Source organism: Macaca nemestrina, chromosome 2, assembly GCF_043159975.1.
Source record: "Macaca nemestrina isolate mMacNem1 chromosome 2, mMacNem.hap1, whole genome shotgun sequence".
NCBI lineage: Eukaryota > Metazoa > Chordata > Mammalia > Primates > Cercopithecidae > Macaca > Macaca nemestrina.
The window spans coordinates 409,542-426,488 of NC_092126.1; the positions used below are offsets into that span (position 1 = coordinate 409,542).

At 43.6% G+C, this 16,947-nt stretch overlaps 1 protein-coding gene across 1 annotated transcript; it reads right to left on the minus strand.

Annotated features, from left to right (window-relative positions):
* Positions 1-12,324: 12,324 nt before the first annotated feature.
* On the minus strand, positions 12,325-14,773 carry LOC105478788 (tubulin beta-8 chain-like). Its single transcript, XM_071090522.1, has 4 exons — positions 14,582-14,773; positions 14,228-14,336; positions 14,040-14,150; positions 12,325-13,552 (listed from the first exon to the last, which is right to left on the minus strand). The coding sequence occupies exons 1-4, from the start codon at positions 14,756-14,758 to the stop codon at positions 12,492-12,494; spliced, it is 1,458 nt and encodes a 485-aa protein (XP_070946623.1). The 5' UTR covers positions 14,759-14,773; the 3' UTR covers positions 12,325-12,491.
* Between the last annotated feature and the right edge of the window lie 2,174 nt (positions 14,774-16,947).

Consider the following 16,947-nt stretch of genomic DNA (forward strand, 5'->3'; position numbering starts at 1 on the left):
TGCTGACCATAGTATTACAATTTCCTACAGCATTCAGCATGGTAACACGCTGACAGGTTTGTGGTTTAGGAGCAATAGGCTATACCATATAATCTAGGTCTGCGATAGGCTATACCACCTAGGTTTGTGTAAGTACATTCTATGAAGTTCACACAACAATCATATTACACAATGGTGCATTTCTCAAGATTTATCCCCACCATCAAAAATGCATGATTGTATAAAAAATAAAATGGATATTGAAAGAGTGAAATCGCTATATATTGTTTCATAACATGTAACCCCAAAACTTTGTGGCATAAAATCACAATATTTATTACCTAATTGAGTTTCTGTAAATGAGAAATTCAAGAACAATTTATCATGGTGGTTGTGCCTCAGGACATCTCATGTGGTTACAGTCAGATTTCAACTGGGGCTGTCATCCAAGGCTTGACCGAAACTAGAAGATCCACTTTCAAGTTTGCTAACATTCATGGCCTGCAAGTTGGTGGGGTTTGTAATTGAAGCCTAAGGTCCTCTCCACGTAGATATTTTTGTAGGGCTGCTTGATTGTTCTCACCAAATAGCTGCTGGTTTCTTCCAGAGTGAGTGGCTTAGGAAAAAACAAAGTATAAGTGGCAAAATCTTTTATGACCTAGACTCAGAAGTCACACATGGTCACTTCCGTCACCTTCCATTCACCAGACAGGACTTTTCAGCTTCACATACCTTCAAGAAGAAGAGAATTAGGGTCTATGAAAGGACTTCAATAAGTTTGTGAAAAAATGCAAGTAAAACATAAAAATAAAATATATAAACTTTATTTCTCAACATAAGCTTCATCAAGTTCAAGACACTTTTATAAGCAATAATACCAGCCTTTAGTCTATCCCTACAAAAAGTAAGGTCCTCAGAATTTAGCCATGTCAAGACAGCCTTTTTTACATTATTAACTGAAGAAAAATGGGTCTCCTTTAAAGTTTTTTAAAATCAGAAAAGAAAAAGAAGTTAGCGGGAGCCAAATCAGGGATAAAAGGTGGATGCCTAATAATTTTCCTTGGAAACCCTGGCAAAATTGTCTTTTTTTAATGAGGCGAATGAGGAGGAACATTGTTGTAGTGGAAAAGAATTCTCTGGTGAAATTTTCTGGAAATTTTCCTTCTAAAGCTTTGGCTAACTTTCCCCAAATACTCTCATAATAGCATGTGTTATTGGGTTTTTTGTTTTTGGCCCTCTAGAAAGCCAACAAGCAAAATGCCTTGAGCATCCTAAGACACTGTTGCTATGAGCCTTGTTCCAGACCAGTCACCTTTTGCTGAGACTGGACCACTTTCACCTCTTGGTGGCCATTGCTTTAATCGTGTTTTGGCTTGAAAATTTCACTGGGACAGCTGTGTTTGACTTCCTCACACAATTATCTGAAGAAATGCTCAGGATCTTGATTACACTTATGTACAATTTCAGCTGAAAGCTCTGCCCTTGTCTGCTGCTGATCTAGAAACAAGAGTTTTCAGATCTACTGAGTGGAAAAATTTTTCAAAATTGTGTAAATTTAACCAACTGAGATGGCTATGGTGTTGACTGTTGTTTATACTGTTGTCATTCCTAAAGCAGGGCATGAACAAGATTAATTTCTTTTCTGGTGAATTAATGTGAATTGTCTGCCACTGCAGGCTTTATCTTCAACATCTTATCATCGCTTCTTAAAATGAGTTATTCATTTGCAAACTTGTGAATGTTGGGGGGCACTGTCCTCATAAATTGTTATAAAGAATCAGTGATTTTACTATTCTTTCACCCAAAATTGCCATACATTTGATGTTTATTCTTGCTTTAATTTTAGCAGGATTCATGTTGCTCTAATAGGATCTCTTTTCAAATTGCTGTCTTAGTTTCCTTATTATAATTCCTCAAAATAGATCCTGTTCAGACATGTTATAACAAGTTAGTACAAGTTTATTTAGGTGCAAAATATTTTTGTAATCTATGCATGGTTTTTTCCATGTGCATTTTCCATGACTTTTTGAAGATCCTTCATACTTTTTAAAGAGTTTCAAATAATTTTTGAACATATTTTTAAACTATTACAAGAAAATTATCTATAGAACCGAACTTCAGATTTATCAAGTTTGTGATAGGTATAAGAACCAATGGAAATACCAGATGGGCAGTTTAGCTATTGAAATAGAATTGGAGTTAAATGATTATAGAGGTATTCAGTAAAAACCTGCAGGCATTGAAAAGCATTGAAATTTTTAGAAATAAAATAACAGGATTATATGTGCCATTTAAAAGGAGAGATATCAGAAAAAAATAAGAACACAGAGAAGGACCAATAATAGCAAATGTTATGTAAAATGTAAGGATAGTGAAGCCACTGCTGTTCTCCACAGAAGCATTGACATTTCATTGTCAATAGTATCCCTGAAACTCCTGCTTCCGTTTCCAAAATCCTGTCTTTGTGAAGCAGGGTTTTTTTTTGCAGTGACAGCAATCAAAACAAGATTACTTCGGACATAAGCACCACATTTTGGGGGACACTGTCTCCCATCATCCCCTGATGGAACTGTCTAGTTTCAGGAAAACAAGCTCAGGGCTCCGACTGATTCTACATTATGGTGAGTTATGTAATTATTTCATTATATATTATAATGCAATATAATAAAGTCTGAAATAAATGTAAAGTACTTTAATTATCCTGAAACCATCCCCCTGCCCAGTCCATGGATAAGTTGTCTTCCATGAAACTAGTCCCTGGTGTCAAAAAGACTGGGGACTGTTGCAATATAGAAAGAAAAATATAAAGAGAGAAAAACACAAAATCAATAACATCTTTAATAATATATGCACTGATGCTGTGCAGAATATACTAATTACATTCATTCATTTAAGTTATCAACCAATACCTACAAACCACATACAAATGCCTGGAATTGTTTTAGAACAGTGAATGAAAGAGCAAGAGAGAAAGATATCAAGTTAAAAATATACATGTATGATTATCAGTGAGACCCCATCTCTATAAAAAAATTTATGATGCACATCAAGTCGTAATGAGTACTAAGAACAACAATGAAGAATGAGAGAAGAAAGAGACAGATAAGTTAATTCATGTAGAATGATCAAGGAAGTTTTGCTGCAATTACAGTGGTTACCATCGCAGGTTTTAGAATCGGACAGATGCCAGTTTTAATCCTGGCTCTGCATCTTATATCTGGGTGTCCCATGGACAATTTATTCCATTTTTAAATCTCAGTTTTCTAATTTCTAATTTCTAAATGTTTATTATTGGGAATAAAAGCACATAAAAAAACAAATTATAAAGAATCAAGCACAGAAAAATGATGAGACTGTATAATGAAATGGCTGTAAAAATGGAGACACTAAAACTGTCAAACTTATTAGACAATTCTGAAGATTAGAAGATAAATATACATGAAGAATTTAGCATGCCATGTGGCATATAGTTAGCCCATGGTAACTACAATTATTATCTGCATCTTACTAAAGGAAAACATATATCATACTTGGGCATTAAAAAAGCTGTGAGACATAGGTTTTCAAATTATGCAAACACATAATTAAAGATTCAATTTTATATTAAATAGTTCTACCTTTAACATTTTTAAAAGAGATTCCTTGAAAGCATGTGTCAAAAATCTCACATAATGCTTTCTGCTTCTTAACCAAAGTTTACAGGAACTTAACAATCAAACTGCTAAAATGTAGTTATATTAAATAAACTATTTAAAGCAAGAACAAGCACAGCAGCTTTAACTTCTTAAAAATTTCTTAAGCATTTCAACTAAAAAAATCATTTGTCTTTCAAATACATAGGAATCTGTTTAGAAAAATTTTAACTAGAAAAAGTTGGAATTCTAAAGTAAAAAGTTCATAAGGCCAAAAAAATTTTTCACAGCTTTCAATTTGATGTCAACTGGGGGGAAAAAAACATTCTCTGAAGTTTGCTTTTATACCATTAAACACTTACTTTTTATTACCAGCAATACAGAGTGACTCATTCAGGTTGAATCTTGAATGTAAACTTTAGCTTAATTTTAAGTTTTGGCTAATTTTTAAGCATTTCTCAATCACCTACCATGATTTCATCTCAAAAACCAAAATCTCAATTTCATTTAGATATTTGGAATATTAAAACAGAAGGTTAAATGCTTCAAAATAATTTTCATGTAGAGGCTTACATATGCAGATCAGGAATCTCCATGTATTACAAAGTTTATGAGAACATAACAAATGTTAATACACACATTTAATTCTGAAATAAATCTTACAACAAATAAAATTGTAACAAATCAAGAAAATTCTGTAAGTTACACATTTTATATCTAAAAATACAGGTATTGAACACTCAAGGATGGATAAAAGAAGAAATCACAAAACAGAAAATATCTAGAGACAAATTAAAAATATGAAACACCAAAAGTTAAGAGATATGTCAAAAACAGTACCATAAGAGAAAAATTTATAGCTACAAATGATTATTAAAAAAAGACATCAAATCAACAACTTAACTTTATACCTAATGAACTAAAAACAGAGTGGAAAAGAGGAAATGATGAAAAGCTAGCAAAATAAAAAATGATAAAGATAGAAGTGGAAATAAGTGAAACAGAGAATAGAAAAACAATATCAAAAATCAACAAAACCAAGTTTGTTCTCTGAAAAAGTTCAACCTTTAACTAGATTGACTAAGAAAAAAAGAGAATATTCAAATTACAAAATTCAAAATAAAATGAGTTCATTACTACCAAATTTTTGGAGTAAATAAAGGATGTAAGAGAGTACCACAAGGAATAGTACACTAAAAAAATCGAATAACTTAAATAAAATGAACAAATTCCTAGAAACAAAAAACCTACTAAAAACCTATTCAACAAGGAGATTCAGCAAGAAGACGGCATCAGTAATCAAAAACTCAGCAACAAAGAAAAGCCTGGACCAGATGGCTTCACTGTTGAATTCTACCCAATGTTTAAAGCAAAATTAATGCCAGTTTTTCTCAAACTTTTTCCAAACATTGAAGAGGAGGTAACATTTTCTAACTTATTCTATGAGGCTAGTATTGCCCTGACACCAAGCCAGACAAAGGCACCATAAGAAAACTACAAACAAACACCCCTTACAAATGCTGATGCAAAAATCCTCAACAAAATACCAGCAATTCAAATTTAGTGGTACATTAAAAGGATTATACAGTATAAATGAGTATAATTGACTCCTGAAATAAAAGTATGTTCCAACACGTGAAAATCTATGTAATATCGCATTAACATAAGAAGAAAAAACCCTCATGTGATCATCTTAATCAAAGGAGAAAAAGCATTTGTCAAAATTTAACCCACATGCATGATAAAATATACTTAATAAACTATAAAAAGGAATAAAACACCTTAACATAATGTTATATTTAAAAAAAAAAACACACACACACACACACAGCTAACATTATAATGAAATACTGAAAGCTTTTACCCTAAGAGCAAAAACAAGGAAGCCTGCTTTTACTACTTTTACTTAATATAGTACTGAACGTTCTAGTTAGCTAAAACAATAAGGCAAGTAAAATAATAAAAGATATTCTGATATTTAAAAAAGTAAAATTTTCTGTTCACAAATGACATAATCTTATATATTAAAAATCTTTTAGTTTCTGTGAGATAAACTATCAGATGCAATAAATAACATTCAGCAAAACTAGAGGATACAAAATCAACACACAAAAATCAGTTGTATTTCTACAATAACAAACTATCTGAAGAAGAAATCAAGACAACAGTATCATTTATGATAGCGTCAAAAAAATAAAATACTTAGAAACTAGCTTAACCAAGGAAATGAAAAACCTGCATAGCAAAACCTATAAACATTGCAGAAAAGTATTAAAAATGACAAATAAATGAAAAGACATCATATGTTTATGGATTGGAAGACAAAACCTTGTCAAGATGCCATTGTTATCTATAGTCACCTACGGATTCAATAAAATCACTATAAAAATTCTAATATTTGAAAAAATAGAAAATTCTATTCTAAAATTCAGATGAAATCTCAAAAAACCCCAAGTAGCCAAATCAATCTTAAAAACTAACAAAGTTAGAGAACTAACACCTCCTGGTTACAAACTTACTGTAATGCTTCAGTGCCCAAAATGATGTTGTACCAGCATAGAGACAGACAGAAAGACCAATGCAATAGAAAAAAAGAACCAAAAAATATGGTCATGATTTTTAATAAGGGAGTCAAAACTATTCAATGGGGGAAAGGATAGTATATTTTTAAATGGTGTTAAAAATGAGTATTTACATGGAAACCAATAAAGCTGGACCCTTATTTTACACCATATAAAAAACTTAATTTAAAATGGACCAAACATCTAATTGTAAGAGCTAAAACTATAAAACCCTTAGAAGAAAACACATGAAAAATGTTTCATAATGTAGAATCTGGCAATAATTTCTTGGATATGACAGTGAAAGCACACACAACAACAACAAAAATACATGAAAAGAATTTCATCAAAGTGAAAAGCTTTTATGTATCTGAAGATGCAATCAATAGGTTGAAAATAAATTCATGGAGGGAAAGAAAATATTCACACATTATATATTTGATAAGTAATAACCAGGCTATATAAAGACCTCAGCAACAACAACAAAACAATCCAATTTAAACATGTGCAAAGATTTTAAATACACATTTCTTTAAAGAAGATAGATAAATGACCAGTAAGCACAGTATAAACTGCACAGCATCACTAATCATGAGAAAAATGTAAATCCAAACCACAACACAATACCAACTGACACATATAAGTGTAGCTGCCATCAAAAAAACCACCACCAGCAAACCAAAACAACAAAGCCCCAGAAAACAGCAAATGCTGGATGTGGACAAGTCAGGACTCCTGCACACTGCTGGTGGGAATGTAAGATGCCACAGCCACTGTGGAAAACAGTAATCACCACATGATCCAGTAATTCCACATCTGGGTATATACGCCAAGAAACCGAAAGTGGGAATTTGCACACCCATGTTTATAGCAGCATTCACAAGAGCCAAAGGATAGAAAAAGCCCAAATGTCCATGTACAGACGAATGGATAAGCAAATATGATCAATACACACAATGATATATTATTCAGCCTTAAAAAGGAAAGGCATTCTAATAATGCTACAACATAAACCTTGAAAAGATTAACACCAAAAAATGCAAATACTCTATGCTTTCCACTTTTATAGCATACCTAGAGCAGTTGAATTCACAGACACAGAGTAGGATGTGGTTTCCAGGGGATGGGGGAAAGGGAAAGGGGAGCCATTGTTCGGTGGATAGAGTTTCACTTTGGGGTGATGACAGGTTTGGAATGGATAGTGGTGATAGTTGCACAACAATGTATTTGTACTTAATGTACTTAAATTTTCTGTTTTACATATTTTACCACAGTAAAAAAAATTAGCAAATATTTTAAAATCTACATGTTTCTTTGAACTGTTTCTTTACATCCCTTGTCCATTTTTCAACTTGGTTGTTGGTCTTTTAATAATTTAAGATATATATATACACACATATATATATATATATCCCAAATTAGCTTTTTGTCTGTCATGTACGTTGCAGATCTATTTCCCCAGTCTGTTGACTTTTGACTTTGAGGCATTTTTCTTGCCTATAAATTTTTAATTTTTATGGAGTAAAATGCATCAGTCTTCTCGTCAAAGACTTATTTATGGGTATGGTGTTTCAGTTTAGGATGATAAAGAAGTTGTAGATATGGATAAAGCAGAGGTGGAAAAAGTCCATAAACTTGAGGTCGGTGTGAGACCTCCCACCCCCTGCTCTGGAATCAGATGGAGGAAGGCATGGATACAGGCTGAGCTGGAGGTCAGTGTGAGACCTCTCATCCCCTACTCTGGAATCAGATGGAGGAAGGCATGGATGCAGGCTGAGCTGGAGAGATGAGCTGGGTGGCAGAACAGTCCTCCCATGACCCTAGATCTTAAGTGCTCCCACACGCTCTTAGGCATGTATCAAACCAAGAAAGCAGGCTAGGAGGGTAACACAGCTACCTGTGTACAGGGAGCTACGAAATACTTGAGCTGAGCAAGTAACGCACAAGGAGACAGAAGTAGTATGACCTTTACACAGTGACCTGGCTGAAATAATTTCAGGCTCTCATTAACCAGGCGAGCTCCACTTTCTCTCTGAGGTAGGTAAACTTGAGGGGTAAAGTGGGAGTTGGGGAAAACAGAAAAGAAAGCCTGGTAGTATTTCTTCTAACTCTGTTTTAAATAACAAGTAAAACATAAATGCCCTTTCTCAGGGCCCAAATGCTATGTGAAAACATGTTTGTCATCTCAGTCATGTGACATGGACTGTAGCAGAGCAGTACACACATGGTCATTATTCCTTTCCCTCTGCACGTTGTGTGCTTTCTCAGTTTTATAACGTACCTGATCCACTTGTCTCATCACACTAGCTGCAAACAAGGCCACTGAATGTCACACCAGGTGGCCAGCATGCCTGTGAAGGGCAGAAACTGGGGCAGACAAACAGCTGGCAGAGGCCAGGTAGAAAGTCCCCGATGCCCACTCCATGGAGGACTCCACACTTAAAAGACAAGATAAGCAAGTGTCCGGCTGCCTCACTAGCTATCCCCCCAAATAAAAAAAAATAAAAGTAACCCCTCCAGGGAACGTGTGTGTACACACAAAAGTACGTGCACACAGCTACATGCAAAGGGGAAAGGCTGGGAAGGAAACAAATCCACCTCTGAACACCAGTTACTTGTGGGGAAGGGGCAGGTGAAGCCGCCTGTCCACATTACTCACCTTTTCAACTGATGAGCTCGCATCAGTTTTGGCAATTTCTCATAAAAAGGCAATTTTCACTCCTTGGGTGATCACCCAGATCCGGCAAAACTGAGCCACCAACAACCACCTGCACCACTTCCCATGACGTCAAATAATGGCTTCCCTCAAAGCTCGGCCATCCCACCCACCTCCCAGTCCTGTCCCATGCAGGGGGCTACCGGCCTCCTGGGGTACAGGGGTCCAGACCAAACCCAACCCACAGACAGCTGGTGAAACCAGCATGTATCCAAGGGCCTTCCCCCAACCTGGGCCGTGTGCCCACTGCATAGATAGGCCTGTGCTCACTCCCCTAGGACAGAGACTCCCTTTTCTTCAGTTGGAATGAGGGATGGGGAGATTCGATGGTGTCCTGTACAGGTTGGTTTCTTCGGCTGGAACGAGGGATGGGGAGATTCGATGGTGTCCTGTACAGGTTGGTTTCTTCGGCTGGAACGAGGGATGGGGGGATTCGATGGTGTCCTGTACAGGTTGGTTTCTTCGGCTGGAACGAGGGATGGGGGGATTCGATGGTGTCCTGTACAGGTTGGTTTCTTCGGCTGGAACGAGGGATGGGGAGATTCGATGGTGTCCTGTACAGGTTGGTTTCTTCGGCTGGAACGAGGGATGGGGAGATTCGATGGTGTCCTGTACAGGTTGGTTTCTTCGGCTGGAACGAGGGATGGGGAGATTCGATGGTGTCCTGTACAGGTTGGTTTCTTCGGCTGGAACGAGGGATAGGGGGATTTGATGGTGTCCTGTACAGGTTGATTTCTTCGGCTGGAACGAGGGATGGGGGGATTTGATGGTGTCCTGTACAGGTTGGTTTCTTCGGCTGGAACGAGGGATGGGGAGATTCGATGGTGTCCTGTACAGGTTGGTTTCTTTGGTTGGAATGAGGGATGGGGAGATTCGATGGTGTCCTGTACAGGTCGGTTTCTTTGGTTGGAATGAGGGATGGGGAGATTTGATGGTGTCCTGTACGGGTTGATTTCTTCGGCTGGAATGAGGGATGGGGAGATTTGATGGTGTCCTGTACAGGTTGGATGCTATTCTGATGAGGTGCTCTTGGAGAAGCTTGCCTGAGTTCCGCGCTTTCTCAGCACGTGATGTGTGCTGCTCTTCAAGCTTCAGAAGTCCCAGAAGGAAAGTGCTTCTGTAACCCCCATTTACTGGTGAACAGAGGTCAGGTGGTTTGCAACCGGCCAAGCAGCTGCTAAGTGGCCAACAGGCTGGATCTGCGTTTCACTTGCAGAGGCCCTGCCTGGCTGCTGGGGCTGCCCTGAGACTCCCTCCTCCTCCTCCTCTTCCCTCCACAGCTTTCCCGGCTTCTATCCACAGCTGTGCTCCAGGTGGGGAACATCTGTGGGTGCACCAGGGTGCAACTACTCAGATTCCAGTGTGCAGAAGGGCCTCGGCTCCATGCTGTTTCCATATCCAAGCCCAAGCTCATCTATAGCTTCAGCGAATCCAAGCCTCCCTGAATTCCCTGCAAGACCAAACTGAGCCCTACAACCCCCACTACACTGGTTAGCTGTGAGTCCCAGCCCCTGCTGCCTCCTGAGCCGCTGTCTGTACAGTTCTGAAGTCCTTCAAGAATGTTGAGATCCTAAGCTGACTCTCACCCCAAGAGGTAAACAACCAGGGGCCTCCAGGGGTAGAGAACATACCCAGACAGGTTCTGCTGCCTGTAGGCTTGATGTCCTTCCCCTACAACACACCATGCTTGCCGGGCTGGAAGAGCGGCTCCAGAAACTTGGGAAACCTGGGCCTATAGATGGCATGTGGAAAAGAGGCCTGGAAAAGTACACTCCTGTCCATGAAGCCCCCAGATGGAACCAGGTAATTGGGAAATACATGGGCACCCAGGCTGACTCCCACTCAGACCCACGTGGGAACTGCAGCAGTGACTTGCCCCCTCTGCCACTCTGGCTGTACCACTACAGGAGGGAGGAAGATCTAGCCCCATGCGTGAGTGGAGACACTAGGTGTAGGCAGGTTCCAGTTGTTGCTGCAACTGAACCTTCCCAACCAGGTCCATGCAAGGCCATCTCAGATGGGTGCACACCTGGGTTGGGCAAGGACACCCCTCAGAGTGAGAGCCACTGAGCAGGGCTGTCACAGAGGCCCCTTTTCCTGCTCCAAGAGCAGGTTGGGGGAGTATGAGGGACCTCTGCCCCCTCCCAGCTGCTTCCAGGAGCCACTTCTTTCTAGATGAGGCACTCTCCTGCCTGCCCATTCCCATTTGGCTGCAATAGACCATTGCCAACATTCAGAGAACAAAAAGGGGCCTCACCTGTTTCCCTGACATGTTGGAGGCAGGTGGGTATGCCCAGGGGATCTGGGGTAGAACCTGTACATCTGCCCACCCCCAGGCCATGCTGGCTTCATCTTATCTGTGTGATGGCGGTGGGGGTGGGAATTACCAAGAGACCATCACACAGGCCGTGGACAAGTTCTACAAAAGCCAGGTAGAGGAGCACCGTCCATGCATGCTGCCCGGCACCCAGCTCACACACACATCTTATTTGACGGCTTCCCCAAAGCAGGATTTGAAGTCCAGGCTCCCAGAGAAGCCTGGGGAGGAGACTGCCAGGCTAAAGGGCCTATCCTCAAAGGTGCCACCCTCACCAGTCTCATCCTGACAAACTTGGGTTATTTTTGCCCTGAAGTTTTGGAGTGGGGGACAGGGAGACACAGACAGTACGCATTAGCCACCTTTCCAGAGAGCACCAGCCCTCCAGACTGGGCAGGTCCGACCTCCACTCGGGCGTTTTTCTCACTGGCTGCCAGTTGGGGGAGGCAGCATTGTGAGCACCTGCCTGTCTCCCCAGGTCCTGTTCAGAAACCCCATCTGTGCCTCTGGAGAGACTGCCCTGAGCACACAGGCCCAGCAACCACCATCTATGGCCCCCAGGACCTAATCCCCTTCTGCATAGGGGTCAGTGCCTGTGACTATACACTGGGCTTGATTTCTGCCCACTAGTCCCTGCTAGATATCCCACGCTCACCTCAAGAGAATGAGGCCACACAAACACACCCAGACTGTCATGGTGATGGAGCGGCTGGGGTCCTACTTGCCCACCCTTCATTGCTGGTTCAGAGCCAGCTGTCTGACCACATTCCTACCCTCAGATGGGACTTTGGGGACATTGCCCACCAGGGTCCCTGACCACTTTTAGGGTTCCAGAAACAGGGCCAGCTGGTCCCCTAGAAGTCTGGAACATGGGATAAGCCAAGGCTTGCCTTCAGAACAGGTTTTCCACCACATAGCCGCCCAAGGCCCAGGGCATCCCCAGGTTCATGTGAAGCCTGCCTGCCATGTCCACAGCCCTTGCCGACCCCTCCTGGAGCCACGGGAATGCTTGTTCCTGGGCACGTGACAAACCCAGATAGCTTCAGCCTTGCAGGACAACCATGCAAATCTGGCAGCTGCAGCTGGAGGGGGGCCCACAGATAGAAGTTGGAGGTGAAGCCAGATGCTATGAGAATACTTTATTAGGCAAAATCATACTATAAAAATGCTTTAAAATGCAGCAGGAGGAGAGGTGAAGACACGAACAAGTGTGTAGTGACACATGGCAGTCAGAACACAGTAAAGAATCCATACTGCTTCCCCCCTTTACCTAGAAAAGGAAAGTTCTAGGCCTCCTCCTCCTCCTCAGCATATTCCTCAAACTCCTCCTCCTCAGCTGTGGCATCCTGATACTGTTGATACTCAGAAACCAGGTCGTTCATGTTGCTCTCCGCCTCCGTAAATTCCATCTCATCCATCCCCTCGCCGGTATACCAATGGAGGAAGGCCTTGCGCCGGAACATTGCTGTAAACTGCTCTGAGACACGCTTGAAGAGCTCCTGGATGGCCGTGTTGTTCCCAATGAAGGTGGCTGACATTTTTAGCCCCCGGGGTGGGATGTCACAGACGGCTGTTTTGACATTGTGGGGGAGCCAGTCAGCAAAGTAGCTGCTGTTCTTATTTTGAATGTTGAACATCTGTTCATCCACCTCCCTCATGGGCATGCGACCCCTGAAAATGGCAGCCGCCGTTAGATAGCGGCCATGACGGGGGTCACAAGCTGCCATCATATTCCTAGCATCAAACATCTGCTGCGTAAGCTCAGCCACCGTCAGGGCCCGGTACTGCTGGCTGCCCCGGCTGGTCAGTGGGGCAAAGCCGGGCATGAAGAAATGCAGCCGGGGAAACGGGACCATGTTCACGGCCAGCTTCCGCAGGTCAGCATTCAGCTGGCCTGGGAAGCGCAGGCACGTGGTGACCCCGCTCATGGTGGCAGACACCAGGTGGTTCAGGTCACCGTAGGTGGGCGTGGGCAGTTTCAGGGTCCTGGAACAGATGTCGTATAACGCTTCGTTGTCTATACAGAAGGTCTCGTCTGCATTTTCTATGAGCTGGTGGACGGAGAGGGTGGCGTTGTAGGGCTCCACCACCGTGTCTGACACCCTGGGCGAGGGCAGGATGCTGAATGTGTTTATGATCCTGTCTGGGTACTCCTCCCGGATCTTACTGAGCAGAAGGGAACCCATCCCAGACCCTGTCCCCCCACCTAGGGAGTGGGTCAGCTGGAAACCCTGCAGGCAGTCACAGCTCTCAGCCTCCTTTCTGACAACGTCCATCACTGACTCCATCAGCTCCGCGCCTTCTGTGTAGTGCCCCTTGGCCCAGTTGTTTCCGGCCCCACACTGACCTGTAAGACAGTACAGCCAGTCACTCGATGGCCAGGTATAGGGTCATCAGTGGTCACCATAATGCAAAAAGGGCCAAGTGTCATGTGAGGTGAGCGCAGCGTTCTCCCTACAGGTGGAGCAAATGAAACCCCTCCCCCAGAGTTACAGGACAGCAGCCTCCCCTGTTAGAAATTAAGTCAGGAGTCAAACCTGAGAAGGGCTAACAGACCTCCCTGCAGGTGGCTCCTGCCCATTTTCAGGGAAGGCAGTAGCCACGGCCCCAGCTCAGCTCCCTGCAGGGAGTTCACATCAGTAGCTCTTCACCTTGAGGAGACACCTGGGCCTTCCTCCCAAAGCCCGTTTAGGAGGCAGTTGGAGCCACTCGACTCGGAGGATAGGAGGGTGTTCAGGGGCCCTGGATCCACGGTTCCCACGGCGACGACCTTGGGGCACTCCTAGATTTTGAGCGGCTGAGGAACCTCACCCCAGTCCTCCCCCACAGCTCACCAAAGATGAAGCTGTCCGGCCTGAAGATCTGCCCGAAAGGCCCCGAGCGCACAGAGTCCAGGGTGCCCGGCTCCAGATCCACCAGCACAGCGCGGGGCACGTACCTGCCACCTGAGAGGGGCGGGAGGGCATGAGCGAGGGGAGGGCCGCGTTCCCAGGAGGGCGGTGGGGAAGGTCGGGGGTCGCACCGCAGGCCTCGTTGTAGTACACGTCGATGCGCTCCAGCTGCAGGCGGCTGTCCCCGTGGTAGGTGCCCGCGGAGTCGATGGCGTGTTCATCAGAGATCACCTCCCAGAACTGCGAGACGGGAGGGGCCGGACAGGCCAGGGCCAGTCACGGGGGTGCCCCAGCTCCTCTCCCACCCCCACCCTCCGCACCCCCATCCCTAGGCCGCCGTGTCCCTGGGTCCACCCCGGCCGCCTCGCCAGCCGCCCAGTCCCACCGCGTCCCCGGCAGGGACCCGCCCCCGCCCCCACCACTGCCAACACCTTCCCTGGCCACCCGCAGGCCCGAGCTGAGCCCTCAGAGGCCCCGCTGCCAACCTTGGCGCCGATCTGGTTCCCGCACTGCCCGGCCTGCGTGAGCACGATCTCCCGCATGGCTAAGGCGGGATCAGGGCGGCAGGAGAGACGCGAGGAGGAGGAGCAGACGCGCAGTGATCCAGCCCGCCCTCTGCCAACGCTGAAATAGCCCCGCGCCCACCTCCCCCAGCCTCGCATCGGGCTCCCAGAATAAGCAACAGCTTGACTTCCACACAGGTGTACCCACCTGTGAGTCCCTTGGCGTTGAACGTCTGTTGGGGAGCTCAGGTGTCCCTGCTGCGGTCCCTTCCACGTTAGGGAAAGCTGGTCAGCTGGAGAACTTCCTTCCACGTCTTTACTAAGACTAAATCCCTAGCTGACCCGAAACTGAATTTTCCTCCCATGTGGGAGGGGAGGACTCTTGTTTCCACACTCACAGAGTGCCTTGCACCTGTCCTAGATTGATGACATATTTTTGTAATTGATGAGTCTTTTCATCTATTAGGAGATCTGTGGTTAGGAAAGGCCTTCCCTATGTTAACAGGACTTCATTATAAGTTTTACTTTGGAGCAGTTCAAACCTGCAGTAAGCTATGGGTGTTAGAGATAGGCCTCTGATTTAGCTAGAGTCTTCTTTAAAGTAGGATTAGCCCTTTCACCTTTACAGAGGACCACGGTCTCCACGCAGAGTGAAGGTCATATTGGATTCTTCAAGCTGAGGATAGGTGTTGGGATACACCTGCTGTGAAAGATGGGCCCTTGTCACTTTGCAGGCTTTTAGATTTCCAAAACTGAGGAGTTATTTCTTCTGGTAAATATTTTTCAGGTGGGGTGGGGAATGCCTCGATCTAACCAGTGAAGGTATCAGTGAGCATTAGCAAATATTTGAATCTCCTGCAGAAAGGCATCTGAGTAAATTAGAGTTGCCAGTTCTCACCTGGAGAGGTTCCTCAATTTTGGACAGGTTTAACTGGAGAAGGAGAAAATTGCTGACCATTTGGGTCATGTCAGGCACAAAGCTCTCAGTGCTGAGTCACCTGTTTTAGTGTCTTGAAAAGATTTACCCCATAAACAAATGAGACATTAACAGAAACAATCCCTTCTAGGGTGAAAAGAATCATGAAAGTGCTGAATTATATTCCTATGATTGATACTTGGCATTAGTAATTTATTACCATCCTTCTGCCAGCCAGAGGGGCCCTGGACTGAAATGCAATCTCTGGCCCATTTTTGTTCTTCAGAGTATTCTGGCCCAGTTCTATGTATGCTGACCAGCATGCCCATAAGCTTCATTGGCCCTTTCAGTGCAGGGGCCTTGGCTGTGGCATATACAAGGGCATTTCCTTTTACATGGCCAGTCTCTCTTTTGACATCCTCTGCAATTAATTACAGTCACTTTTTGGCAGCAAAGCAGCATTCTAACAAGCTCAAAATCTGAATGATGTTGTATGGAAAAGCCCTTGGGGGTCGGGAGTCCCTACCCATTCCAAACTGCAGCATAAGCATGAAGCACTAAAAAATCATACTTGGAATCAGTGTAAATGTTAACTTTTAAATCCTTTCCCAACTGCAGGGGCCTGGTAAGTTCAATTAACTCACCTTTTTGAGCTGAAGTAGAGGCCAGCAAGGCTTGTGCCTTGACTCTCTTGTATTGACTAATAATGGTATATCTAGCCCTCCTGTTTTCCTGATGCATAAAACAACTTGCCTCTGTTAACCGCTCTTCCTTGGGATGATCAAGGGATTCATCTCTCTTAAGTCTGGCCTGCTAGAATAAATTTGTTTCATAACCTGTGACATGCTTTGGCTGTGTCCCCAGTCAAATCTTATCTTGAATTGTAGCTCCCATAATTCCCATATATCGTGGGAGGGACACAGTGGGAGGTAATCGAATCAGGGGATGGGTCTTTCCCATGCTGTTCTTGTGACAGTGAATAAGCCTCATGAGATCGGATGGTTTATTTATTTATTTACTTTTGAGACATAGTCTTGCTCCATTGCTCAGGCTGGAGTGCAATAGCATGATCTCGGCTGACTGCAACCTCTGACTCCTGGGTTCAAGCGATTCTCCTGTCTCAGCCTCCCAAGTAGCTGGGATTACAGGTGCCCACCATCATGCCTGTCTAATTTTTGTACTTTTAGTATATACGGGGTTTCACCATGTTGGCCTCGATCTCCTCACCTCAGGTCATCCACTGCCTTGGCCTCCCAAAGTGCTGGGATTACAGCTGATGGTTTTATAAAGGGGAGTTACCCTACACAAGCTCTTTTCCCTGCTGCCATGTAAGAGATGTGACTTTGCTCCTCATTTGCCTTCTGCCATGAGTGTGAGGCCTCCCTGACCATGTGCAACTGTGAGTCAACTAAACCTCTTTTCTTTATGAATT